At 40.4% G+C, this 27,979-nt stretch overlaps 1 protein-coding gene across 3 annotated transcripts in view; it reads left to right on the top strand.

Annotated features, from left to right (window-relative positions):
• The first annotated feature begins 3,352 nt into the window (after positions 1-3,352).
• LOC111820089 (AT-rich interactive domain-containing protein 1B-like) overlaps positions 3,353-27,979 on the top strand; it is a 394,067-nt gene continuing 369,440 nt past the window's right edge. For all 3 annotated transcript variants that reach the window (XM_023728860.1, XM_023728854.1, XM_023728864.1), the window contains exon 1: positions 3,353-4,225. In XM_023728860.1, the coding sequence (XP_023584628.1) occupies positions 4,193-4,225 (33 nt within the window). In that variant the 5' untranslated portion in view covers positions 3,353-4,192. The remainder of the gene's footprint in view (positions 4,226-27,979) is intronic.

Genomic DNA, 27,979 nt, shown 5'->3' with positions numbered 1-27,979 from the left:
CTGTGGTTTTGGACATGTTGGGTTTGAGGTGTGTTCCAGACAGCTAAATGGAGATGCTCAAGGTGGCCTCTAGGAAATAGGATCTGGAGTAGAAAAGGGTGAGTTGGGCTCAGAATGTAATTTGTGGTATTGATATGAGGTGTTAGTTGAAAATGTGGGGTTTATGAGAGTGCCCTTGGGGGCATGTATGTGGAAAAGACGGGTGCTGAGGAATCTTAGGGTACACCAGCATTTAAGGGTTGAAAGATAAACTAGACAAAGAGCCAGAAAAGGAGGTGGAGAGCCTGGGGACAGTTTCACAGAAGCCATGGAGGACAGAAGTTTCTGGAAGGAAGACATAGACTGCTGTGATGAACACTGAGCGAAGGTTGAGTACAAGTGGGAGCTGACCGTTTGGTCATTTTGTCATTGATGGCCTTTGGAAGAGTTGCCAGGAGCAAGGCCAGTTGCAGTAGGCTGAGGAATGAATGGAAAATGAGAAAAAGCCTTTCAGGATGTTTGGAAGAGCAGCATTTAAAATTTTTTATTTAATTGGAAGAGGGGTAGAAAACTGGCACTTATTGTATTGCCATCTTTGTGCCCAGGTGTTGTGCTGTCTGCTTTATGTCACAGCCCCCTAAAAGTCAATTGATGTTTTCTTCCTCTCCCAATGGGCTAGGAGCTGCTTAGGTGGGGGTTGGAGGAGGCCTTTTACTTCTTTGTATCCCCAGTGCCTGGTGTGGTATCTACCGGGACTCAGTGCATGTTTGTTGAGGGACCCACATATGTTATATGAGTTCTCTTATTTAAACCTCACAAAAATCCTGTGTGACAAGTTTTGCTGTCCCCATTTTATAGATGCCAAGGAAACGTTGGACCAGGGGACGTGTGCTTTCTTTCACCAGAGTCATCAAGTTATGGCACCAGGGTTCCAACCTGAGTCAGAGTGATGCCAAAGCCCATGCTGCCTTTTTTCTTTGTTGAGGATGGAGGATACTGCACGAGAATTGTAGGCTCAGGGGAAGGACCACATGTACATAAAGATTGTTTACAAACATTTCCAGAAAATAAATTTTGTAATATATTAAACTACCAATATATTTTAGGTGCTCTTGATATTTTTGGTAAGCTGGTTGTCAATGTGAATTAGTGAATCAGCTGGTTTAAGAGATGACTGCCTTTGGGGAATTAGTTTTGATTATTGCCACATTGTGGCACAAGCTTTAGGCTAAGTCAGTGGTCAGGAGGAGTAAAAGTCGCTATTGTACATTTCTTATTATCTCTTCTGAAAACTTACATTTGAGACTTGGCATTCAGGATTGGCTGCTAAAAACATGGCAATTCTGAAACTGTTTACTCTGTGTGTAGGTCATTCTTTGATGTTAATTATTAATGTAAAACAGGCGTGTGTTTTCTACCATGTATTTATAATGATACCATTCTTTAAATTACCATATTTTTACGTAAATAATGCGTGCGTTATATGTTTATTGCCATCCTAGCAACCCCCATGCATTAATTTCCTAAGTGCGCTATGCGCGCTACATGTGTGGGCGCATTATTTGCAAGAAATATGGTACAACTCACCTATATGTTCCCTTTCAAGTATTACAGATCATAGGTCAAATTCCCTCATGGTACCTGGAGCCTCAAAGGGAAATCAATTGTTTTTCTATTTTATTGGAATATTAAATATTGAATAATTAATAATGTAAAAGAATTTTTTGAACACACTACAAGTCAAGCACTGTGCTAAACACTCTATATACATTATCTATGAGGTAGGCACGATTATTGTACCCATTTTACAAATGAGTAAGCAAAGGCACAGTCTAGATAAGCCCAAGGCACATATGTAAGGAGTAGCATTGGCACCGTATGAACCCAGGCATTCTGACTCCATATGCCTTCTCAAATATTATGCTGTATTTTCTCTCAGTAGTGACTGGAATGAAGTTTTTAATATGGAAGTTGTCATTATAGGATTTTCTTTTTTGGCTTACATTCACATCATTTGATGTTCTACGGGGCTGTTGGAAAGATTGATGAAAAATGGTATTCCCTTCCCACCAAGAGGATATCATTTGGTTAGAGAGCGACAGAAAATAGAATCATCTAAGAAGTCATGGAGTAATGAGACTTCTGGCTAACAGGTGAAACAAGAAGAGAGTCATTTTCTTCTTTACAGGGTCTACAGGGTCCTGTGAGACATGTGAGGAGCCCTGGTGGCGCATTGGTTAAGCGCTCGGCTGCTAACCAAAAGGTCGGCGATTTGAACCCACCAGGTGCTGTGCAGGAGAAAGATGTGGCAGTCTGCTCCTGTAAAGATTACAGCCTTGGAAACCCTGTGGGGCAATTCTACTCTGTCCTGTAGGGTCCCTATGAGACAGAATAGACTTGATGGCAGTGAGTTTGGTTTTGGTTTTATGAGACATGTCTCTAAGATGCCGCTGGGACGCCTGCTTCCCTGTTGCCAGCGTTTTCATTACATATGTCTCTCCTGCCCCCACCAGTCGGGAAGCAGATTTGAACTAAAGGGTATTTCTTTTTTGATGAGAATGTGAAGGGGATCTTTATAATTGGTAGTTTTCATTATTATTCTCCTTCCCTAAAGAAAAAAAACTCAGGATCAGGACAGATGTAATGTGACTGGAGGATCTATTTTAGCAAAAAGCCTTTTTAGTGTTAAGAGTACTCCGTAGAACTGCGCTGTCCAGGATGGTAGCCACCCGCCACATGTGGCTGTTTAAATTTAAATTAATTAAAATGAAGTAAAATGAAAAGTTCAGCTCCCCAGTTGCACTAGCCACATTTGAGTGCTCAGTAGAACAGATAGAGCACAGATGGAGAACATTCCCAGCGTTGCAGAAAGTTCTATTGGACAGTGCTGCTCTGGAGGCTCTTTGGTTGCATCTTGTGATATTTTTAAAGCAATTAAAACATACTATTAGAGCACACTGTTGTTATTAAGTGCAAAATGTGAGTTACTTAATTTTGGATGGTTATAAATAGGATTGGGCCTTAATCATTATTTTTCATTTTTTAATTTTATTGTGGTGAACATATACACAACAAAAAATACACCATCTCAACAATTTCTACATGTACAATTCAGTGACATTGATAACATTCTTCAAGTTATGCAGCCACTCTCACTATCCTTTTCCAAATCATTCTACCACCATTAACATAAACTCAATGCTCTCTAAGCAGAAACTCCCCCTCCTCCTCCTCCCACCCCTGGTGACCACTAATAGTCCTTGGTTTCCATATATTTGCTTATTTTATATAAATGAGATCATACAACATTTGTCCTTTTGTGACTGACTTTACTCAGCATGATGTTTTCAGGGTTCATCTGTGCTGTGGTATGCATCAGGATTTCATTTCTCTTCATGGCTGAGTAGTATTCCATTGTGGTATGTAGCACATTTTGTTTATCTGTTCATCTGCTGATGGACATTTTGGTTGTTTCCACTTTTTGGCTATTCTGAAAAGTGTTGCAGTCAACATTGGTGTACAGGATTCTGTTTGTGTTTCACTTCTTCAGGGTATATACCCGGATTTCTGGGTCATATAGTAGTTCTAGGTTTGGTTTTTTGAGGAACTGCCAAATTGTTGTCCACAGCGGCTGCACCAGTTTACATTTTACATTCCATTCCCATGAGCAGTGGATGAGAGTTCTTAGAAATTATTTTTGAAGCGATCTTTGATGTTATATATGGTACACAGGTATTGTGGTGATCCAAAATTAAGAAAAGATTTGAAAAAATAATAAAACAGTATCCTATGACATGATTTCTCTATTTAGGTGTTCTCTCCAGGGCTCTGTCAGGTTGTCTGAGGATGGTAGGAGCAGGGTATCTGTGTTGTCTGCGGTTTTTAACAGGAGAGAGAATGTTGCTGTTGTTTGGAACCAAGCACGTGGAAGACTGTTTTCCTTGATTTTGTTCTACATCCATGGAGAATAAATGCAAGACTGGTTAGTATTTTTATTTTCTTCTGTGACATTTGAGGGAAAGTACTCGACTTCTTCCTGTGTCACAGTTTGAACTTTTACTAGTGGCCTGGTAGTTTGAATAGGTTATGCATTTTGCTGTGAAAAAAATCAAATTGCTTTCTCAAGGTTGACTAAAATGTTTTAACTCTTTGTAGCAAATGAGGCGTGAAACAAATTGACAAAAGGATGGAGACAAAATGATTGCAGTACCGAATGTTTAAACTGGCTGATGATGTTCCACCAAAGGTGTGAGCCTAGCAGATAAACGTGTAAATGGCACCTTTCTCCTTCTCTCCCACCCAATTTTTCACAGCTTGTCTTCACTAGAGGACCAAAATCTGTGTCAGAAACATCACACAGTCATTCTGAGACCATTAGATTATCATGTTGCTCTGAGGAATAATTAAGAAGTACTGTAGGCTGTGGATTAGAAGAAATAAACTTCCTTTTTGCAAACATTTTGCTTCACATCATCATTAGATGAAGCAAAAATAAATTTTTAGTGTTTTCTGAAAGCTTGATTATGTGTAAATATGTCATTGGTTCTTTATGCCCATATACTTTTCTATTAATTCATTCTATATAGTTCTATTCAGAATAATACCCAGCATTTTAGGATTTAATAGTTTGAATAATAATGCTTGAACTGAAAGATAATGAAGCATTTAAATCAAGGACTTTTACTTTTAAAATATCAAACGTTAATTTAAAGAATGGCTAGAGGTTTAATAGGTAGCACTTTAAGTTTTTAGCTGCTTGTCCTTCACTTTTCATTTTGAAGCTTTTTTTATTTAGGTTCTTAGGCTAGAATTTATTAAGATATTGCAAGTAGAAAGTTACAGCGCTCTTAGCCCAGTGGGGCTTTTAATTTCAAACATAGGCCATGAAATGACTAAAATAGGTGTTCCATACAGAGTGTGAGGGGAGAAGTTTTAAATAAATAAAGATTATGTATTGGTCTGGTTTGTCAAGTGTAAATTAAGGGTTATTTTTATATTTGTAAGTAGTTATAGCATCTCATAAGCAAAAGATTTATGAATATGTGTACATGTGTGTACGTGTGTTTATGAGTCTGTATCTTGTGTGTACATGTGTAATGTTTAATAGAACTACAAATATGGAAAACAGAGAAAAGCATAATCCTGCCAGACTAACACAGTTTTGTCATGTGGTTTTATTACTTTTGCATCTTCCCATCTAGGTTTTGAGTCCTTATGAGCATACGTATGTATATGAACACTTTTTCATCCTGCTTTTTTCACTTACTGCTATAGTGGTAGGTATATGGAAGGAGTGTAATATGTTGATTATACAGCTTCCGAGCAACTGTGTTTCCTTTTTATCGTACTGACTTACTCATTTTTGTACATTTATCAATAAGCCTTTTCAATGAAGATTTAAGAGCCAGCATTTTATTTATGAAAAGCAATCCACGTTTGTAAAGTTATGTAACAGGTATGCGTGTATATTTCCTGTGTGTTTTTGCTTATAAAGAAGTAATGGGTCTTGAAAGGGATGTAGTGAGTGCTACTTGCCTTTTAAAGAGGAAGCCACAATATTTTCCTTCCTCTTCCTTTTGATTTACTCTCCTCTTTGAATTGTCTATAATCTTTCCTCTGTGCTTATCTGTCATGCTTACCTGGAGGCCTGTTTGTTTTTGTTTTTGTAATTATGTGCAATCTTTTATTGTTCAGCTTTTCCAGTGAATTTTCTCAAGATATGCTCTTTTCTTGCTTTCCTGTTGTCTTATTTTCTGTCTTCTCTTTCTTCCCTCGACCCAGTTCTCCTTGTTTCTCCTTAGCTGCTCACGTTTAGTGAATCGATTTGTGAGCTTCACATTCCGTATCCTGCCCTGGGTACACAGCCCTGGAAACATTTTTCTGTTTCTGTTGTTACCTTTCCCCAATACATGTGTTTTATTTCTTAATGTCCTGGTTCTTTTCCCCTAAAACTGTAAAATGTACATTTTAGGCAATATTATGAATTGCCAGTATCTAGAAAGTGACATTTAATTAAAACAACAACTTAACAAATACAAACGTCTTGCTAAAATTCAGTACTTTATTCACCAGTCCTTGACTGTTCAACCAGTAATTGCTTGGTGTAACTATGTATTTATTCACCTCTGCTGCTCAGGCTGGAACAAACCTTTCTGTCTAGCCTGAATCTTAATATTCTGCTTTTTCGTGGTCTGGTCTTGGCTCCTTTGATTTGACTATCAAGGCAAATTTTTCATAAACACTTTGCTTCCACTCGCCTCTTGCTGGGCCATCTGCTGAGCAAGAATGGTGTGGTAAGTAAGGGCTTCCCTTTAGTCCCCAGCTCTGCCACTTATTGCTGGTAAAACGGGGATAATTATAGTGCCTAAGTTCTGGGGTTGCTTTCCGGATTAAATGAGGTGGTTTATGTAAAGCATACAAAAAGTGTTACATAAGTGTCGGCTATCATCATTATCATCATTATCTTTAGCATTATTATTATTGAGGAAACTTCACAGGGCAAGTGTTGGTTTGCAGATAGGAAGACGCCCACACTGCCTTTAGAGCTTCTGCCAGAAAAAAAAATTCTATCCCAATGCCACCTCTGCTTTATTTTCTTTCCTTTCCATGCTGTGGATGAAAGGAAAAAAAGAAAAAAGTTATATACGTTTTACAGCTTTGAAACCTTCTGATGTGTTTTTTTTTTTTTCCCTCAGTTAAAAGCGAACACTTATTCCTAATTTATACCATAGTCACTTTGGCTCAATCAACTATGCTAAATTAGATTCAATCCTGAGCCCCTAAATCTTAAACCATACACCTTTTTGAGGCTCTTCATTTATAAAATGAAGATTAATGAACTGTCTTGGGGGTACACTGGCTAGGTCCTCAAAAAACTCGCAGCACATTTAAATACACGTTTAAAGAACTTAAAAAACAAAGGTTTCTGGTATTCAGAAAGTACTTTTAGTTTCTGAAGTTGGGAAGCTGCCGTAACGTGTTACTCAGTTGAAGAACAGGTTCCATCTATGGCTTTAATGATTTCATCAGAGCTGGTTGGAGGTGGAGTCCTTGGGTGGCGCAAACGGTTAAGTGCTCAGCTGATAACCGAAAAGTTGGCAGTTCAAGTCCACCCAGAGGCACCTCAGAAGAAAGGCTTGGTGATCTACTTTTGAAAAATTAGCCATTGAAACCCTGTGGAGCCCAGTTCTACTCTTGACACATGTGGGGGTGCCATGGCCGCTCATGTTGGTTTGGTTTGGAGGTGTTCTGCTCCTGATTTGTCCTTTCTTCTAAAAATACATTTCACACGAAATACATTTCACATAAAAAGTGTCACATTTTCAAACAGTTTAAATCTGGAGTGTGTGCTTTTACTTAGTAGTAGTGCTTTACAGGTCATTTAGTAATTTCCAGCGCGCTTTTCTCACGTTTCCTCACGGTAATTATGTGAGGTTTGGTTCATATCCCTATTATATATATGCAGAAACTAAAGCACTTGTTTAAGAACACGACTTGGATTCAGAGCAGGTCTTGTGATCAAATTCTGTTACGATAGTTCTTCAACTCAGAGACAGGGTAGGCGTTCAGATCAGGGGTCAGCAAAATTTTTCCTGTCAAGGGCCAGAGAGTAAGTAATTTAGGCTTTAGAAGCCAGATGGTCTCTGTTGCAATGACTCACCTCTGCCATTGTGTCGCAGAAACAGCCATAGACAGACAGTCCATAAAATGAATGGCGAGGCTGCGTGCCAATAAAACTATGCACACCAAAACTGGAATGTTATATAATTTCACATGTCATGAAATAGTTGTCTTGATTTTTTTTTCCCTCTAACCATTTAAAATTGTGAAAAACATTCTTAGCTCACCCGTTAAACCAGTTGCCATCAGTCAACTACACAAACAGTTGGTGGACCAGATTTGGCTTGTAGGCCGTAGTTTGCCAACCCTTGGTTTAGATTGTTGTACAGAGGGTATATAGAATCCCTGGGTGGCACACACTGTTCAGCACTCGACTGCTAACTGAAAGATTGGCAGTTTGAACCCACCCAGTGACTCCACAGGAGAAAACACGTGGTGATCTGTTTGCATAAAGATTACAGCCTAGGAAACCCAGTGGGGCAGTTCTGCTCTGTCACTGGGGTCTCTATGAGTTGGAATCGACTTGACAGCGCAGAATGACACCACCGTCACCACGGAGGGTATATGGAGTCCCTGGATGGCATAAACTGTTTAGCACTTTGCTACTGACTGAGAGGCTGGTGGTTTGAATCTACCCAGAAGCGCTTTGGGAGAAAGGCCTGGTGATCTTACAAAAGATCATGCCATTCAAAACCCTATGGAGTGCAGTTCTACTCTGAAACACACAGGGTCGCCATGAGTCGGAATCCACTCAGTGGCAGCTGGTTTGGGTTTTTTTTTAAACGGAGGACGTACACTTACATTACAACTTCTGTCCACCCCTTGTGCCCTCACCCCAGTTAGGCATCTTTGCACGATTCCATGTTTCTCTAGAACGGAGCTGGGAGAATTTTAGATCTATCAGATGATGCAGCTGCGGTCTAGATGGGTAAATGAATTGCCCAAGGTTGAAAATCCCATAATAGAGCTTGCATGCATTAAACCAAGCTTTTTGATTCTCTGCAGCGCCGTCTGTTTTATTTTATTTTTTAATGGCTCCAGTTTAATTGAGTTTCTTCATGTTCTAAGCAGTCTGTCAGTGCCTTTATTTTTTTCCCCCACAGTTTTGAGTTTTATTCTTAAACTTTCTTTTTTAATTACAGAGTGTAGTACATGAATACATTCTCATTATAAAAGATTCAAACACTGGCAGAAACATGTACGTTGAATATTTAAACTCTCCGCTGCTGTCTCTACTTCCCAGAAGTATCCACTCTTAAGTAAATGTATTTTTTCCTAGTTTATTTTTTAATTTGAAATACTGCATATGAACATACACAATTAAATAGGCGTAAAAACCCGTAAGTAAGAGCATACTAGACATCCTCTTCAACTTACTTTACCCCACTGAAGCCACTTTTGGCTAGATCGTAGTGGCTCTGCCTTTTTTTTTCCCCCTTCGGGTAATTTTTTTTCTCTGTGTGTGGGGAGGAGGGCTTCTCTTATTGTTGGAACGTTCACCGAACAATAAAACAAAACAAAACACAAAAACGGTGCCATTTCCACTGTGGAGCAGTGAACCTTTGGTGGCATGCCACCCTCTTCTGAGCTACTCAGGGCAGGAGGATTTGCCTGGAAGGTTCATTCCAGAAATACAAAACAAAACAAAACAACAAAACCCAAACCTACTGCCATCGAGTCAATTCCGACTCATTGCGACCCTATAGGATGGAGTAGAACTGCCCCATAGGGTTTGCAAGGCTGTAAATCTTTACTGAAGTAGACTGCCACATCTTTCTCCGAGGAGTGGCTGGTGGATTTGAACTGCCAGCCTTTTAGTTGGCAGCCGAGCGCTTAACCACTGCTCCACCAGGGCTCCTTCAGAAGGTTCACTAGTAGGGTCTTTAGGCAGGAGCCCTGCATAACTTCTTTTCAGATGCCCTCAGATGCAGCCCCCCCCGCCCCGTGTTTGTGTGCTAGTCACAACACAGTTTCTTGCTAGAGTGTGTTATAAAAGTACAACCTCTTCATTTTAAGATGTTCCTGTTGATGCTTTAACCCTGTTGTATCCCAAAGCAGAAGCAAAGGTATACGTTTCAAAGTCACTGAATTCAGTAATTGAAATTTCCAGAGTAATTGAGAGAAGTTCAGAGCATTTCCTATTAGGAAGGGCACCAGCTGAATTTTTTCCCTGAAGTTATTTTCATTGTTAACTTCAAAAGTAAGAATGGAGAGAACAGAAAACAGAACATGTTGTGGTCTACTGTAGATCTTGAAGTACTTCCGAGTTCTCATTCTTTCTTAGGTATAGTACTAAATAGATATCCTAGTCCAGTGCAGTCTGTGACTTTGTAAATAAAATCTCTCGGGGAGAAAAAGGTACCTTCAGTGTGTTATTGGTGAACTGTCATGTGGCCCTCTTCTGAGTGTGGGTTCTGGTTGACCGTGAACCCAAACAGCCCACTTGCTTAAAGTCAGTATTTGTAATTCTGTTACATTCCCTGTATCACAGATTTCCTTGAAATCATACCCTTTTTGCCTTTTATTCTCTTTTATACCCGCATTTTTTTTCAGTTTCAGCTGGAAAACAAAAATTGAAATACATTCACTGTTCTCCATAGTTTAAAAACTCTTTTTCTAACCTATGTGCCAAATATAATGAGCCCTGGTGGTTCAGTGGTTAAGAGCTCAGCTGATAACCAAAAGTTCCGTGATTTGAGTCCACCAACTGCTCCACGGGTGAAAGACCTGGCGATCTGCTTCCGTAGAGATTACAGCCTGAGAAACTCTGGGGCAGTTCTGCTCTGTCCTGTAGGGTTGCTTTGAGTCAGAATCGACTCGGTGGCAATAGGTTTTTATGCCAAACTGGAAAAAAAGCATTATCTTGCATTGTTTGTTAATAAGAATTTATCCGTTAGTTGTACAAATCATGTCAGTCTGATTTTTCCATGTAAATACATACCTTGCTCTTTTCTGCTTTTGTTTTTGTTTGATGAAAAGAAACTTTAAAGATTAACAAACATTTAGAGGCACTAAAATCTTTAATTAGAAAGTCTTAAGGATTTTTATTTCATTGGGCTTTAGGGAGAAATAACTTAAAGTTTGTACATAGGAGTTTGTTTTATCTGTATGACTCTAATTAAAGTCAATCAAAGTCACATGGCTAAGTAAATTGCTGAAATATTACTTTTTTGGAGATTTTTGTTGCTTCTGTTTTACTCAGTTGATTTGCTGCTGTTCTTTTAAAAGTAAAACAGCAATAACCGAATTTAATAACGTATCGGCTGTCTTATTTTTGGTCTCCTTTATGTTGCTTATTTTGTGTATCCAGGCTGGCACGTGAGGGCTAAATCTGTTTTAGCTCCGTGGGCTGTTGAACAGCATCATACCCTGACTGACCTCCTGATTAAAACAGAATCAGCACGTGATGTCCACACCAGGCCTTTCGGCCTTTGCTCTGTAGGCTTTGTGAACGATGTAGTCATTTTGTCCACAAATGTTACAATTGGATATTGACATTTTACTGATCCAGAAACCTGTGTATAAATTAAGCTGCCTCTCTTTGCCAAAAGACATTTTACAGTTGTAAAAATTTTTGTCCTATTTTAATTTTGAAACCTAAATGAAACATAATCCCCGGGGTGCTCTTTCACTGTTGTGGTATAATCTCTTCGTATGATACCTGATTTAGTTGGAAACAAATTAGTAGCTATGCATGCTTAAAGGAAGCAATTTAGTAAACAGGATTTTAGAGAAACCTAATCACAATTGTAAAATGATACTAGCAAATCAATTGCATTATACAGAATTACTAGGTTAGACGTAGCTTTTAGATAGTGAGGCAAATCAGAGGCTTCTGTGCCACCATTGTGAACAGCATGCAAAGATTTGCCTTTCTTAACTTAAAAAAAGCGGAATGGCAAAGTGGGGACTCCCCTTCCCCTTCAGTTTATTGGTTCATTCAAAAATGATTCAAAAATAAACCAAACCCAATGCCGTCGAGTTGATTCCGACTCACAACGACCCCATAGGACAGAGTAGAACTTGCCCATGGAGTTCCCAAGGAGCAGCTGGCGGATTTGAACTGCCGACATTCTGGTTAGCAGCTGAGCTCTTAACCACTGCGCCACCAGGGCTTCGATTCAGAAGTAGCCTTCTCAAATCACTTGGGCTGAGGACAAGCAGACAGTGAAGCTAGTGTCGCTGTGACGTGGTCTGTCAAGTGAAGTTCAGCACACCAGGCAAGCCTAGATGTTTGGGGATGGGCAGGTTTGTTTTTGTGGTCAAGCTGGATGAAAAGGCAGAGAGCTTGAGGATTTACGCAGTCACCTGGGAAACCTACAGGACAGATAGGATTCAAGAGTGAGATGAAGACCCCTGAGTGCAGCAGGCTCTAACGCCTCCTGGACCTTGTGCTCCCTTTACAAATGGAGGGTATGCTGATCTTTATGGAAGCAAAGAGGGCAGAGGAAAACAACTCCTATTTGAAATCATTGGAATCTCTTGTCAACATATGATGTGTGTGCATTATTAAATAGTTGCAATTAGTTTTAACTAGTTATTTTATTTTCAGTTCACGATTTTATTGACATTTTCCTATGTTGGGGGCAGCCCTGGCGGCGCAAACTGTGCTTGACTACTAACCTAAAAGTTGGTAGTTCGAACACACCCAGTGGTACCACGTAAGAAAAGGCCTGGCAGTCTGCTTCCATTGAGATTACAGCAGAGAAAACCCTATGGAGAGGTGCTGCTGTATAACACATGGAGACACCGTGAGTTGGGATTAACTCATGCAGTGGGTTTTGTTTTTTGTTTTTTTCTTATACTGGTAGCATTGCTAGTACTCCTGCTGTTTTTAGGAGCAAGAATTTAGGTTGACCTCCCAAAGATATTTTAATTGTCATATTTATTCAATCTATAGATGTATATTGTGCTAGGCTCTGGGTATAAAAAATAAATGGTAGTAGCTAGCGTGCCCACTGGAAAACTATGAGGAAATTGAGGCCCAGAGAAGTTGAGTAACTTGCCTCAGTGGGGGAGTGGTGGAGCTGGAATTGGATTCCTACCCCTGTTTTATTTCCATTACAAAGTGAAGGGGTGTTTTCCTGTATCTTTTTGAACTGCGTCTTGCTGTTCCACTTGGCCTCTGCTGTCAAGGAGAAAAGCAAACAGAAAATTATAACCAAACCTTGTAAATATTACAGCAGTGGTTTCCTCAAAGGTGTCTGCGACCATCAGGAGATGGTTTTTATTCTACCTGGTGGTGTCAAGACAAACTTGACAGTCAGTGACCCTTGAGTTGGGGTATGAAGGATGAGTAGGGGTTTGCCAGGAAATGGGAAAGGTGTATAACTCCTGGGATTTATGTCTTAAGGCTTCTTGCCAGTGGAAGTATCGGAGCACCAGCACCAGTGTTCTGAGCAGTAGCGGGTCCTGTGTGGGAGGTGGTGGGCAGCAGCAATCTGAGTGGATGTGGGACTTAAAGGGGGGCTACGTGGAAAGCATACTGTATTCACCTAAGCTGTCGATTAGTTTTCTTTTGCTGCATAACAGATTACCACGAATTTGGTGGTTAAAACAACACACTTTTTGGAAAATCTCAGTTACTGTGGGTTGGGAGTCCAGACCGCAGTCAAGGGGCCAACCAGGCTGCGTTGTCATCTGGAGGCTTGACTAGGGAAGGCTCCCTCAGGGTGTGGGCAGAATTCATTTCCTTGTGGCTGTAGAATTTTTAGCAGCTTCTTCAGTGCCACCAGTGGGTGAGGGGGGGTGTGGGGGCAAGAGACAGACACTGACTCTTCTCCTTGGAGTCACTAACTTCTGGGAAGGCATGGACCCTCTTTTAAAGAGCCCACCTGATTAGCTCAGGCCCATCCAGGTTAATCTCCCTTTTGATTAACTCAGAGTCAACTGATTAGGGGCCTTAATCCCTTCACCTTTGCCATATTCTCTTAGCTAGATGCAAGTCACAGGTCTTGGTCACGCTCGAGAGGAGAGGATTACACACAGGCATGGATACCAGGGGCAGGAATCACAGGGAGCCATCATAGAATTCTGCCTCCCACAGGTTGTATGTGTGTTACAAATCAATAAAAACAGCAATGATTAGAAGAGTCTTCTATTCACGTTTTGTGCATATCAAGGATTTTATCTGGAGTTGCTTAACCCGCTGCCGTCGACTTGATTCCGACTCATAGCGACCCTATAGGACAGAGTAGAACTGCCACATTGGGTTTCCCAGGAGTGCCTAGTGGATTCTAACCGCCAGCCTTTTGGTGAGCAGCCATAGCTCTTAACCACTGTGCTACCAGAGTTTCCTGGAGTTGCTTGGAGGGAAGATTTCATGGTCATTACAGACGTCTTCCCCAAAAAGCATGGGCTTTGGCATCAATCACACCTGTAGAAACCCTGAATCTATCTTATTGTTGTGTGGCTTTGGGCAAGTTTCCTACTCTCTGTGAGATAGTTACCTTTGGCCGGAAAAAGAAATGGATACAAATAATACAAAGTATTAATCAGCTTGTAAATGCTGTTGTTGTTGTTTGGTGCTGTTGAGTCATTTGCAGCTCATAGCAACCCTATGTACAATAGAACAAAACACTGCCCAGTCCTGCACCATCCTCACAATCATTCCTGTGTTTGAGCCCATTGTTGCAGCTACTGTGGCAGTCCATCTTGTTGACGCTCTACCATGCATGATGTCCTTCTCCAGGGACTGATCCCTCCTGATAACATGTCCCAAGTATGTGAGATGTAGTCTCGCCATCCTTGCTTCTAAGAAGTGTTCTGGCTGTACTTCTTCCAAGACAGATTTGTTCGTATTTCTGGCAGAAAACAAAACAAAACAAAAAAACCCAAACCCCATTGCCGTCGAGTTGATTCCAATTCATAGTGACTGTATAGGACGGAGTAGAACTGCCCCATAGGGTTGCCAAGTAGTGCCTGGTGGATTCAGACTGCTGACTTTTTGGTTAGCAACTGTAGCTCTTATGCAATCCATGTTATTCGATATTCTTTGCCAACCATAATTCAAAGGCCTCCGTTCTTCTTTGGTTTTCCTTATTCATTGTTCAGCTTTTGCACGCATATGAGGAGATTGAAAATATCATGGCTTGGGTCAGGCGCACCTTAGTCCTCAAGGTGACATCTTTGCTTTTTAACACTTTGAAAGAGGGCTTTTGCAGCAGATTTGCCCAGTGCAGTACATCATTTGGTTTCTTGACTGCTGCTTCCGTGGACATTGATCATGGATCCAAGTAAAATGAAATCCAAGTGAAGTGAAATGCCATAGGACAGAGGAAAGAAAATAAAGTCCTATGAGAGTAATGACTTCTATTTGGAAGACATGGAAGGATTCATGGGGAATTTGTCATTTGTCATTTAAGGTGGATAATCAAAAGATGAAAAAGGTAGACAGAAATACCAAGGCACAAATAAAAAATAACTGCCACCATTTACTGAGTGTCCCCAGTGAGTACTGTGCTGGGTGCTTTACAAATGGCATGTCTAATCCTAACAAAAATCCTGCAAGCTCTACTTTCATGTGGTATGTTTTTATAAACAAGTTTCCCTCCTTTTCCAAATAGAAAATTATAATTCTGAATATACATTTTTGGTTACACCCTCACACCGTCCCCCATCCCCGTTTATATAGCATGCTTCCATTTTAGCCTCTGAGAATTACTGCTCTACAGAGATTTCTGACATAGTGTAGAATTCTATTACAGGCATTAATGAAGCTGATGTTAAATGTTTAGGTCAAGTATTGGTTCTCCCCCCCACCCCTTTGCAAAATAAGATAATTCTGTGTCTTCTCTTTATTAGGGTTATTTTGTAATGAGGGGTGTTAAATTGATATGCATTTGAATTTGTGGACCATTTTTCTGAGTTCTCTCCAGAATGGAAAGCACACATTACCTTATCAATACTTCGAGCATGCCTGTGAGCCAAAAACTAGGGAGCGTTACTCTTACTCTGTGGGAGAATATTTTACCTGATAGAGAGGTTAAGGATGGGCCTGCCCTCCAGAGCCTCCAAGAGTGTGTGTGTTAGAGGGACTTCACCTTTGTGTTCACTTAACCATGAATTTGTCATGTTGGCTTGCACTATGGAAGTGGGTACAGTGTGCCAATTAGTTCTCTTTACCAAGCTAACAAACAAAAACACCTCTGGTCTCAAGATAATAGAGCAAATTTATAAGGTGATCTTTCTTTTAAAAGGAATTTTATGGCCGTACATAGGAATCAAAATTCAGTCTACTGAAAGGAAGGTCAATTACATCTGTTCTCCAGAGAATGCTGCTTTTCAATTCAAAGTGACCCATTTAAGAGAGGCCTTATTTGGAATTGGAGTCCCTGGGTGGTGCAAATGGTTAACACACTATTAACTGAAATGTTGGAGGTTCCAGTCCACCCTTGGAAGAAGGCTTGGTGACCCTCTGAAAAGTCAGCCATTTACTCTGACACACATGAGGTTGCCATGAGTTGCAATGGACTTGATGGCAACTGGTTTTCTTATTTGTGTGGAGCCCTAGTGGTGCAGTGGTTAAGAGCTACGGCTGCTAACCAAAAGGTTTGCAGTTCCAATCCCCCAGCCGCTCCTTGGAAACCATATGGATTATTTTATTTGGAATTGGCTTACACTGAAACGGGTTGTTTTAAACAAGCCCTCATCTATACTCTGGAAATTGTTTTGAGTCTTTGAAAACATCTTGACTTTGTGTGATCAATCTGTTTTGGAATGTTGGGGGAATGGAAAATGCAGCTGTGAGCTGGGGTGTCCCGAGGTTCAGAGGCTTTTGCAGAATTGGGCATCCTTTCTGAAAAGACAAATTAATGATAAAAATATAATCTTTGGCTGATTTGATGCTTATGTGAATCCATTTGAACTATGATGACATTGGTAATGCAGTCGCACTTTTGTGAGACTGATACTCTGTAACCTTAAAAAATCCCCGCTTCCGCTCTTGTTCAGTACTCCTGTTATTTTCTTTTACATGAAAAGTACTTTCTAGCCTCATCTCTGTTAATTGATTGTGATAACATTTTTTAGGTGAAGACCCCTCAATTATCAAATGACTACTAAATATTAAATAGTTGGTAAGAAATAAAATATAAAAGCGTGTGTCTGACAGCAGCAGTTACTAAAATATTTTTGAAAGGCTGAATCAATGCATGCTTGTGTGTTTGGGGCATTATTAAAATGGATATATTTTGGTATCTCAGTCATAAACTTCTAAAATTTCTGGTCATGTCTTTTTTATTAGAATATATATAAAAGGAAGAATATGGGAAATTGAAAAGATTGGCAGTGGACAAATAATCTACAAGTCTAATACAGTGCTGTGCTCATATCTGATAAATATTCTGTAACAGGTTAAAATTTAACTCTAGTGGCAAATCTGTGCTTTTACATTCGAGATTTTACTTTAAGGTAGTAAACATCCTTCATGCCCTGTACCCTAGATTTGTACATTGATTTATTTAGTAGAAGGGTATTGATATCAGAGTGTAATAAGCATGAAACACTTCCAACTTCTATCGCACTGAAGAGGGTAATGTAACCTACTTGGTTTCCCTCCTTTCTCCTCTCGCCCATTTTTAAAATAGCAGTGCTTTTCACACTGTCAGAATTTCATGTTGTGACACCCTACTCAGAAGGTATGACAGCAGGGTAATGACAGCAACTGCCTCATGAGAATCAATCAGGCAATTAATTTTGTAAATGAAATGCTGATTATACAAAGCTTCACATGAGAGGCCCAGTGATTAAAATCAATTTAACAAATTGTTTCAGGTGGGACTTGATTAATAATTTGCTATAAGTGCTAAGGGTATATGACCAGCATACCTTGTTGTTGCTGTTACTAACTATATATAAAAATCTACAGATGAGATATATGTGTGTGTGTGTGTGTGTGTGTGTATACGTATATATACACGCATACATATATATACATATATATTGTTGTTAGTTGCTGTATCAGTTCTGACTCACAGCAACTCTATGTACAATAGAATGAAACACTGCCCGGTCCTGCGCCATCCTCAGAACCATTGCTGTGGTTGAGCCCATTGTTGCAGCCACTGTGTCAGTCCATCTCGTTGACGGTCTTCCTCTTTTTCGCTGACCCTCTACCTTACCAAGCCTGATGTCCTTCTCCAGGGACTGATCCCTCCTGATAACATGTCCAAAGTACGTGAGACAAAGTCTCGCCATCCTTGCTTCCAAGGAGCACTCTGGCTGTACTTCTTCCAAGACAGACTTATTTGTTCTTCTGGCAGTCCATGGTATATTCAGTATTCCTTACCAACACCACAATTCAAAAGCATCAGTTCTTCTTTGGTCTTCCTTATTCATTGTCCAGCTTTTGCATGCATATAAGGCAATTGAAAATACCATGGCTTGGGTCAGGTGCACCTTAGTCCTCAAAGTGACATCTTTGCTTCTCAACACTTTAAAGAGGTCTTTTGCAGCGCGCGCACACACACACACACACACACACACACACACACACACACACAAACCAAACTCATGGCCATCGAGCTGATTCCAACTCACAGCGACCCTATAGGACAGAGTAGAACTGCCCCATAGACTTTCCAGGAAGTGCCTGGTGGATTCAAACTGCCGACTTTTTTGGTTAGCAGCTGTAGCTCTTAACCACTGTGCCACCAGAGTTTCCATATATATATATGTCTTATCTGTATATATGTAAAAGGAGCCCTGGTGGTGCGGTGGTTAAGTGCTGGGCTGCTAACTGAAAGATCGGCGGTTTGAACCCAACCAGTGGCTCTGTGGGAGAAATACCTGGCGATTTGCTTCAGTAAAATTAAAGCCTAGAAAACCCTATGAGACAGTTCTACCCTGTCATATGGGGCTACTATGCGTTGAAAATCGACTTGAAAGCACCTAAAAATGACAGAATATGTATGTAGGTGAGGTGTGTGTGTGTGTGTGTGTGTGTGTGTGTGTTCCAGTTAGTGTGTGTATAACTGCTTATTTTTAAATAGTCATATTACTCACTCTTTGGTTGTTTGTCTACCCACATAGACATACTTAACAATGAAAAGGGACTGCATTATTACATTTTTACAGTATCTGAGTTCGTATTTTCCTGTGTTCTGTTTAAAAAAAAGAAGGAAAAGCTTCCTAATCAGGTTTGGGTACAACCAAGATGACGTTTTTTCCCCCCATGCAGGATGGTTTAAGGAGCCTTGGTGGTGCAGTGGTTAAGCACTCAGCTGCTGACCAAAAGGTCGATGGTAGAAAGATGTGACAGTCTCCTTCCATGAAGATTTACAGCCTTGGAAACCCTAGGGGCCGTTCTACCCTGTCCTATAGGGTGGCTATGAGTCAGTTGACTTGTTGGCAGTGGGTTTGGTTTGGGGTTATGCAGGATGCTTTAGACTTTTCTTATGCTGACATACATTATGTATTATCATAAAGAGTGGAGTGTGGTTTACAGACGTTTCTCATTCTTAGTTATAGTAACAAGTATAAACATAGTTTGAGAAATGTTGCTTTAAGAATACTAGAAATAGCAACATTATAGCATGGAAATTGCAAATGCCTATGTTTGGAGCATTATAATTTGAATCCAGGAGAAGTTCCACTTGGAATAGGAGACACAGCTGGATGTCTTTCTAACATTCATGCATCAGACATTAAATGCCTGGGACAAGTCAGACAGCATATCAGGTTTCATCGTTTTTGTCACTTATAATTGACACATCTAGGAAAGTAGTGCAGTGTTATTTATGAGAGGACGACTTGGAGAGGTAAGGGCTAAGGTGCACTTGAGTTTCTTTGATTTTGGTTTATATGAAAGAACTAATCACAACAATAATTGTTCATGGCGTGTCAGAAGCTAGAGATATAAGGAAAAACAGGGTGAGGAACATACCATTTCTTTTGGAAAGGAACTCACTCTGTGATGACGGAGGCAGACATACGAATAGAGCTGCATTGGTTGTGATGTTTACTATCTTTATTAACTAAGAGAGTCAAGGTATATAGTAGAAGTATCGAGAAGGCAGAATCTTTTATAAGATGGTACTTTGCAGGGTTAGGAAGAGTGTCATCAATTTACAAGGTAGCCAAAGAGGTGTGTTGTTGCGTGCAAGGGCGTTGTAGAAGGGGGGTGCCATGGGCAGTGGCACAAGGTATGGAGGAAGGCTGCCCAGGTTGAGCTTGGTTTAACACGTGAAGGGTGGGGCCAAGTGTGTCTCCTTAAAGTAAGCCTTGATTCTTGAATGCTGCGCTTCTGGGTTTTGAATTCTTTCGACCCCTTTAGAGCCCTCTCCCTACCTTCGGTTCGTTGATAAGATTTCTGGTCAAATCTTAACAGTTCACATTCCCTTTGATACTTACTGTGACATTGGAAGGTCTGGTGGGGAGGAGGAATGATTCTAGAATTACAGACTGTTAGAACAGGAAGGGCCGTTAGAGTTCAGTTCATCTCTCTGGTCCCCTCATTTTACATAGGAGGGAACATGCAAGGCTCAGAGGGGTGACATTACACAATGATAATATTAGCTCCACAGCAACTGGTTTAATACACTCTAACACTAATTGAGCACCTACTGTGTGCCACTGTTCTAAGTGTTTTGTGTCTTCTATCTTAATACTTTTTAACAACGTATGAGGTAGGGACTGTTACTGTCCTGATTTTACAGAGGAGAAAACGTAAGTTCAGAGAAGTTAATGTGATCTGCCTAAGACCACATAGTTACTGGCAAGCAGGGTGCATGCTTGGCAGCCTTAACTCTACATGCCATGTGCTTAACCCACTCTTTGTGCCAAAGCTGTGTCAGGCCATATGGCCACACAGTTGGAGACTTAGGCCCGAAGGTCCCCTCATACTTAGCTCAGGACTCCATCTAAAACTGCTCTAAAACACCTAAAACTGTTCATTTGTTGACACGTGGGGTCGCAGTGAGTCAGAGTTGACTCCGTGGCAACTGGGTTTTTAGTTTTCTTTTTTTTAATTTCTGAATAATCCCGGAACTGCCACTTCCTCCAACTATAGCTTTTCAACCACAGCTTTGGGATAATTCACTTTTTTATTTATACTGAGTTTTAAAAATCCTGGGTACGTTTCTATATGGGTCATTGCTTTTGTTACTAAAACCAAAGGACGGGCACAGGCCACCCCTGGTGGCATTGCTGAGGGAGCCGATGTGTTTGCGTCCCACTCTTTCTGTACCGAAGGGACAGGGAGCAGGGCCACGTGTGGAAAGGACTGGCGGTTATAAAAGCGTTCTTTGAGACTTAAGAAAACAAATTAGGGAGAATTCTGGGTTAAAAGATGGCCCATTTCACTTTCTTAACGGGTGGTTTGAGATTTTTTGAACAGCAAAGCAAAAAACCTTGAAAGTCTTATCAGATCTTGACTCTGAGAACCTTAAAGGTGATTTGTGGGGAAGGATATCTGTTAGAGCAGAGTTTGAACCTGGGGCGGGGGGAATACATACATACATACATACACACACACACATATATCTGTATATACGTATGGAAACCCTGGTGGCACAGTGGTTAAGAGCTACGGCTGCTAACCAAAAGGTCGGCAGTTCAAATCCACCAGCTACTCCTTGGAAACCCTATGGGACAGTTCTTTTCTGTCCTGTAGGGTCACTATGAGTTGGAATCGACTCGACAGCAACGGATTTGGTTTGGTTTGTATATATATGTGTGTGTATATATATATTTTCTTTGGTGAAGTGGAAGCTTCCTAGGAACTTTAAAAAATGTATTGCAGTATATATTCAATATGTGTTTTACCAGCTGCGGTACTCCTTTTGGAAAATCCTGCAACCTCCATCTTCCATCCTCCACCCCGCTTATACCTTATCACATACACTTCTTTTTTCTATCTGTGCTCTCGTGCTTCCAGTTTTTGACTCTTCTAGTTCTCTGTGTTACTTTTTCTCTGTTTTCTGCCTTCCTCCCTCGTGTTTTAAACCTGCCAGAGGCACCTTTGAACGCTGCTCAGTTGTCAGTGGGTCTTAGTTCTGAAGAGGTGCGAATGATTTGGTTTTCTGTTTATGATTGTCTTTCTTCTTTTCCTGTCTTTGTTTTTTTCCTTTTTTAACTTTTTATTTTCAAATAATTTCAAACCTACGGGAAAGTTGCAAGAACGGTACAGAGAAATCCGATGTGTCTTTTATTCTGATACACCAATTTTTAACATTTTGCTACATTTGCTTAATTATCTATATATCCATCATCTGTCCATCTGCCTACCTACCTACCATGTATTTTCTGTCCCTTTATACTTCAAAGCGTATTTCCTAGGAGCAAGAATATTCAGTGCAATTATCATTGTCAGGAAATTTAACTTTGATACCGTACGTTAATCTCCAGTCCATATTCTAAATTTGTTCATTGTCCTAATAATGTCTGTCATTGCCTTTTTCTTTCCTTTTGTGCAGATTTTGTCTAGGATTATATATTACACTTAGTTGCTTTGTCTGTCTCAGTATATGAGATTGGACTGTTCGTCATGCTAACTTTTTTTCTTTGAACAACCAGATTGCAATAAGAGTCAATACATACTTTCACTTAAGTATGGCTCTGATAAAATGGAAATTTAATAGGGCCATGTCTCTGAAGAGTCTTTGTGAACCAGGAGACAGTCACGTGTGCATCAGCACAGCACGTACTCTTTGTCCGAAGAAAGGCTAGTCAACTGGTAATACCTTTTATAATTTTTTACTGACATTTTATTTAATGCAGTTTTAAAGTTGTTAATTAAAAACATTAATAAAGTGGTTTGAAAGAAGCTTGATGGAAACCTCGGAGACTACTGATTTGTCTGTAGGCACTTCTCTGATAGGTCTTCGGAATTGTTGATCCTTGCACATCACACAGCGTATTTAGAATGATTGTCTCTTTGAGGAAGGTATTAATATCTTCACTTCAACCACAGAGAACCTGACGCTTAGAGCACTTGAATAACTTACCCAGCATTTCGTGGCTAGTCAGAAGCAGGAGAGGGCTATGAACCCAGGTCTACCTGATGACAAACTTTGTGCTCTTTCTGTTGTACTAGAGATAGCAAGTTGGTTTCTGCTTGTTTGTAAAATCTGGCCATTGATAGTGGCTGCCTAGAACTCCACAGGATGACAAGATTGGAGGCTTACTGGACTTGTGGAAAACTGTGATAATAGAATGGGTGAGCAGTGTCTGCTCTCTGCACAGTGGTGGAGGCACAAGGAGAATCCAGGCCTCATGTTGATTATTCAGGAAATGTCCCTCCATATAATAATGATAATGATAAAATCCATCCTTGTTAAAAGTTATTGTGTGCCAAGAACGTGGAATATATTCTCTAACTCTGTGACACCTCTGTAATGATTGTGGCGGTGCTCTCAGCCTGCCGGTGCGGAGAAGCTAAGTGGTCACTCTGTCACAGCTCAAAATGGTGGGGTTGAAACTTGAGATATCCTCACAAAAGCTTCCTTTCTTGATATAAATCTGTATTTATATATGAAAAGTACCATATTATTTTTTTTCTTAAATAAGAGCCTGTTACTAGGCTGTCAGTAGTGACATATGAATAGGAATAATACTGCATACTTAGAGATGTAAATTTCAGGAAATGGTAAAGCCACGATGAAAGCTTTACAGTATTTTTGGGTGGTGAGAATAACAAGTTTGAGGGAAATACATTTCATTACTATTTTGATTTTCCTTTTAGATCTAATTTACTCTAGGAATTGTGTGTGTGTGTGTGTGTGTGCGTGTATACACATACGTGCATACATGCACACACATTGGTTTGCTCATAAAATTATTACGTTTGCTGAATTAAATTTAACAGTATAGTTTAGTCAGACAGTAAATTCCTCATTGAATTGATTTATAAGCTGCTGAACTTTGGAGGATTAAGCAAATATTAGTTGTTGCAAATATATTAAAACCAGGCAAAAGCTGGGGAACTAAAACAGTCTTATTTTCTGGACTTACGCTGTGTCACCTAGATGATAGCTCTAAGTGGATCTTTCTAAACTTCCAACTATTTATTTTATATATTGGAAAAGATAGAGGAATTTGAAGCGAGCAAGAGGCTGCCCTGCCCCTCAGAGGCCAACACTGTTTTGTGAATCAGAGGGCGCTGCAGACCGGTAATAAGAATTTTCCCAAGGTTCCTAATGAAGATCTTCCTCCAAGAATGTTGATGTCTGGATTTGTGTCAGTCTCTCTGGATGTCTCTAGTGTTTAGCCCGAGGCTGTCTCCTCTGCCTTGACCTCGTCCACATTTTTATCAGTGATAGGGATGAAAGCATGAATGAAATGGTATGCTAATTTCACTGATGGTTGACATCAAGTTAGGAGATGCAGTTAATATATTAGATGTCAGAATCAGGGTCTGAAAAAAAATCTCACCAGGCTAGAATGGTGACCTGAAATAAGCAAAATGAAAATAAGCAGAGATCTACTTTTGCCCCAGGGTCAACTCACCAGCTATAATGGGAGTTGGAGGGGGTGTAGTTTAATCACAGCTCATGTGGGGATGAGTCAGGAGTGGGGACATGGCTGCCCAAAGAGCAAATAGACCTGAGGCTGCATTAGTACTAATGTAGGTTCTGGAAGAAAAGAAGCAAGTACCTCACCGCATTACCTTTTGTGTTAAGGAGATTAAGAATGGGCATATTTCGTTTAGAAAAGGGAAATTAAATATTGCGATCTTCAACTATTCTGCAAAAGGACAGAAGTAAAACCAATGGGTATAAATGACAAGAAACAGATTTTTATTAGGTAGGTGGAAGAAATCCCTAACATTCATGGTTGGAGCCACTTTTAGGGGATTTGTACATACATCAGGTATGGACCTGTGAGGCTCTTTTCAGTTCTAAGGTTCCGTGTTTCCTTGCTGAACCCTTGATCCTGAATCCTTGATCAGGGTCTCTTAAGAATTGTGATCAAATTAGAATGTGTCGAAGTGCTTTGGGAATGCATGGCGGATGTCGGTCATTCTCTGATAATGCGGGTCATGGTCTTTGGATGGGTTTCTAGAGAGCGTTCCATGAACTCCTGATACTGTATATTTGGGATGTATATATATCAGTATCCCTTTTTTTTTTTTTTTTTTTTTGAGAGCATCCCTAAGAGTTAAGAACAACTGCTGTAGATTGTTAGTTTTTATCAATAGTTTATGGAAGTTCCGTTATACATGTTGGGTGCTGTCGAGTTGATTCCGACTCATAGCAACCCCATGCGACAGAGTAGAACTGTCCCATGGGGTTTTCTTGGCTGTAATCTTCACGGAAGCAGATTGCCAAGTCTTTTTTCCACAGAGCCACTGGGTGGGTTCAAACTGAGCGCTTAACTATTGCACCACCAGGGGTCCTTACTCTGTGTACATAACCTAACAAAACAAAACAACCCATTGCCTTCGAGTTGATTTCGAGTCATAGCAACCCTATAGGACAGAGTAGAACTGCCTCAGGATTTCCAAGGAGCGGCTGGTGGATTCCAGCTGCTGCCCTTTTGGTTAGCAGCCAAATTCTTAACCACTGCGCCACCCGGGCTCCACTTTATACACAGGCAGCAACATGTTAATATTTTATGACTAATATTAATAATTCTGAAAAATAATCCAATGGTTTTTTTTTTTAAGACTAGAAAAAATGGAAAATGTAGCTAGGAAAAAATATTGCGTGTCTACAACTCCTGACCTGCTTATTGATAACGTATATGGGAAAAATAAGCAAACAAACATCTTTATTTAAAATTACACATCAAAACATGTTTATTTCAGATAAAAACTACACAAATAAAAATTACGCATAATGCCATTTTTAAAAAAAAAAAGAATGTAAAAAGTAAGTCCAGCTCTGCCCTCTTCTTATCTCTTCATGGTTCTTAGAGCAGTCAACAAAACAGCTTTCCCTGCTTGTCTAATATTTTAGAACTCCATTTCCTGAGCCTTCCCGTACCATGTATAGAACGTGGCAACTAGTCCTCTATTGACAAAAGAAGAATTTCTTACAGTGTGTTGATACCCAGATTTGAAGTTCCAGTGTGTTAATCCAGCTCTGACTAGACAAGTAATATTTTGTTTTTAGTACAAGTAAAAAACAGAATGGTTTAGGTGTTGAGTTGCATTTTATTCTCACGTCAGTCTGATGCCCACGCTGAGACCGTAGACTCGCGATGCAGTAGGAGGAACTGTGGACAGGAGTCAGAACACTCATGTTCTAGTCTCAGCTCTGCCGCCAGCACGGTTACCCTGGGCGAGTCCCCGCCACGCTGAGCCTCCATGTGTCACCTGTGATGAGAGAGAGCTTCTTTGATAATTGGGTTTGGTAGTAAGGGTGACAGTGAGTGGTAACTGAGATTTTTAATATTTTCTGGCTTGAAAAGAACATGTTCTCTGTGTGAAATCAGGGAAGAGTCTTTGATGCCCTGCTCATTTTTGCCTCAAACTGATTTTGATGCCATTAGGAGAAGAATTTGACAAGAGTGCAGCATTGTATATCATCGTTGACTTTACCTGTGTCTTCTGCATGTATGTACAGAGTCAATGTAGAAATCGGTTGTTAAATTTTATTATCAAGAATGTTTTACTTTATGTGGTCATCCAGCATCCCAGGACATTACTGCGTAACCAGTCATCCAAGCCATCGTGCTATATGCCCTGTGAGACCTGAAACCCCATAAAGCGTGGACATTGCCATCTTAGTCTACTTGGGGAAGTAAGAAATAGCAGACATGAAAATGAAGCAGTAGTAAAAACCCGCTGCTGTTGAGTCGATTCCGACTCATGGCGACCCCATATGTGTCAGAGTAGAACTGTGCTCCATAGGGTTTTCAGTGACTGATTTTTCGGAAGTAGATTGCCAGAGCTTTCTTCCGAGGCACCTCTATGTGGACTCGGACCTCCACCCTTTCTTTAGCAGCAGACTGCGTTAACCATTTGTACCACCCACGGACCAAGCAGTAGTATAGGAAGGCAGTTCAGCAGTGTGTGACAAGACAGCCTGTGAGGGCTCTGGCAGGACCCATAGACTGTGGGTGCTGCTAGGGTGTGGTGGAGGGGAGAAGCTCTCAGTGATTACATCAGGCCTTGAGTGAGGTTTGGTTGTACACGGGCAGAGAGGAGAGCAGGGAGCAGCCTGAGAATGAGCAGCAGCAGCAAATAAACCACTGGCTCTTCCCTGCTTCTCGGTGTGTGCATGGTTGTGTGGGTGCAGGGGTGGAGGAAGACAGTGCTGGACAGCTGTGCCCCAGCCCCTCCTCCCTTCTGCATAAGCCCCAGTGATGTTTGTAGTAAACTTGGGAGAAAAAGGCCCTTTAGAGTTATGTGTAGACATCATCACAGGGAAGTAAACACAGATTGCTTCACAATACAACATCAGCTATCTGCCGGTCCCTGTGGCTGCCCTGGTCAATGCCACATAGTTTTCACACAGCCGTTATTTGTGTGCGTCACTGTTTTAAGCATTTTACATTATTTTGCATGTACTTTCTATATTTTACTGTGTTGATATGTTATGACTTGTTCACATATTCCATACTTGCTGAATAGTCGAGTTGTTGCCATTTTTCTTCTTCCAACAATTAGTAAGGGGCAGTTCTATTCTGTGCTGTAGGGTTGCTATGAGTGGGAATCTACTAGACAGCAATGGGTTTGGTTTTTTTTTTGTTACTGTGCTCCAGGTAGCGAGGTAGCTCCTTTGACTTCTGAGGTCCTTTATAGTTCTAATTTAATTTTCAGAATAATTGTGAGGTGAATATTATGTCTCCCATTTAGTGAATGGGAAAAGTAAGGTTTAGGAATAAACAAATTATTCCAGGTCACACAGTGGTGTGGTAAGTGGTGGAAGAAAGGCTAGAACCCCCTGAGTCGCAAGCCCATCTCTCTCCACTGTGCTTTCTTTCAGCATTATAAATCATGGAGCTGTAGACAGCTTTGAATGAATTACCCCCGACCCCCCATTTGAGATAGAATGTCATAGTTGGAACAAGGATTTTATAATTTTTAATACTTTTGTTTAAAGCTTAGTTCTTCTTCAGAAAGAGTTTACACCACTATTTTATTCCAGCTCTGGCAACTAGTTCAAACACTCATTTTCTCACATTGGGTTTGATTATTTTTTGCCTATTTTATAGGTATGGAGTGTTACTGCAAAAGTTTGTTACTAGTAAGATGGAGTGTTTTCCCAAATGGTAATTCAAAAGGAAAAGAATTATTTTTCTGTGAACTTTTGTTTAATCCAGATGGATAGATATGATTATAGATCCAGAAGAAGTGATAGTCCTTCTTTTTTTAACTTTTTTTTTTTTGCATTGTACTTCAGGTGAAGGCTTACAGAACAAATAGTTTCTCATAAAACAGTAGTACACATATTGTTTTATGGCATTGGTTAACAACCCCACAACATGTCAACCC

Source organism: Trichechus manatus, unplaced genomic scaffold (assembly GCF_000243295.1).
Source record: "Trichechus manatus latirostris isolate Lorelei unplaced genomic scaffold, TriManLat1.0 scaffold00002, whole genome shotgun sequence".
Taxonomy (NCBI): Eukaryota; Metazoa; Chordata; class Mammalia; order Sirenia; family Trichechidae; genus Trichechus; species Trichechus manatus.
The sequence above is the reverse complement of the archived record's forward strand: the minus strand, read 5'-3'. Positions and strand labels throughout refer to the sequence as shown.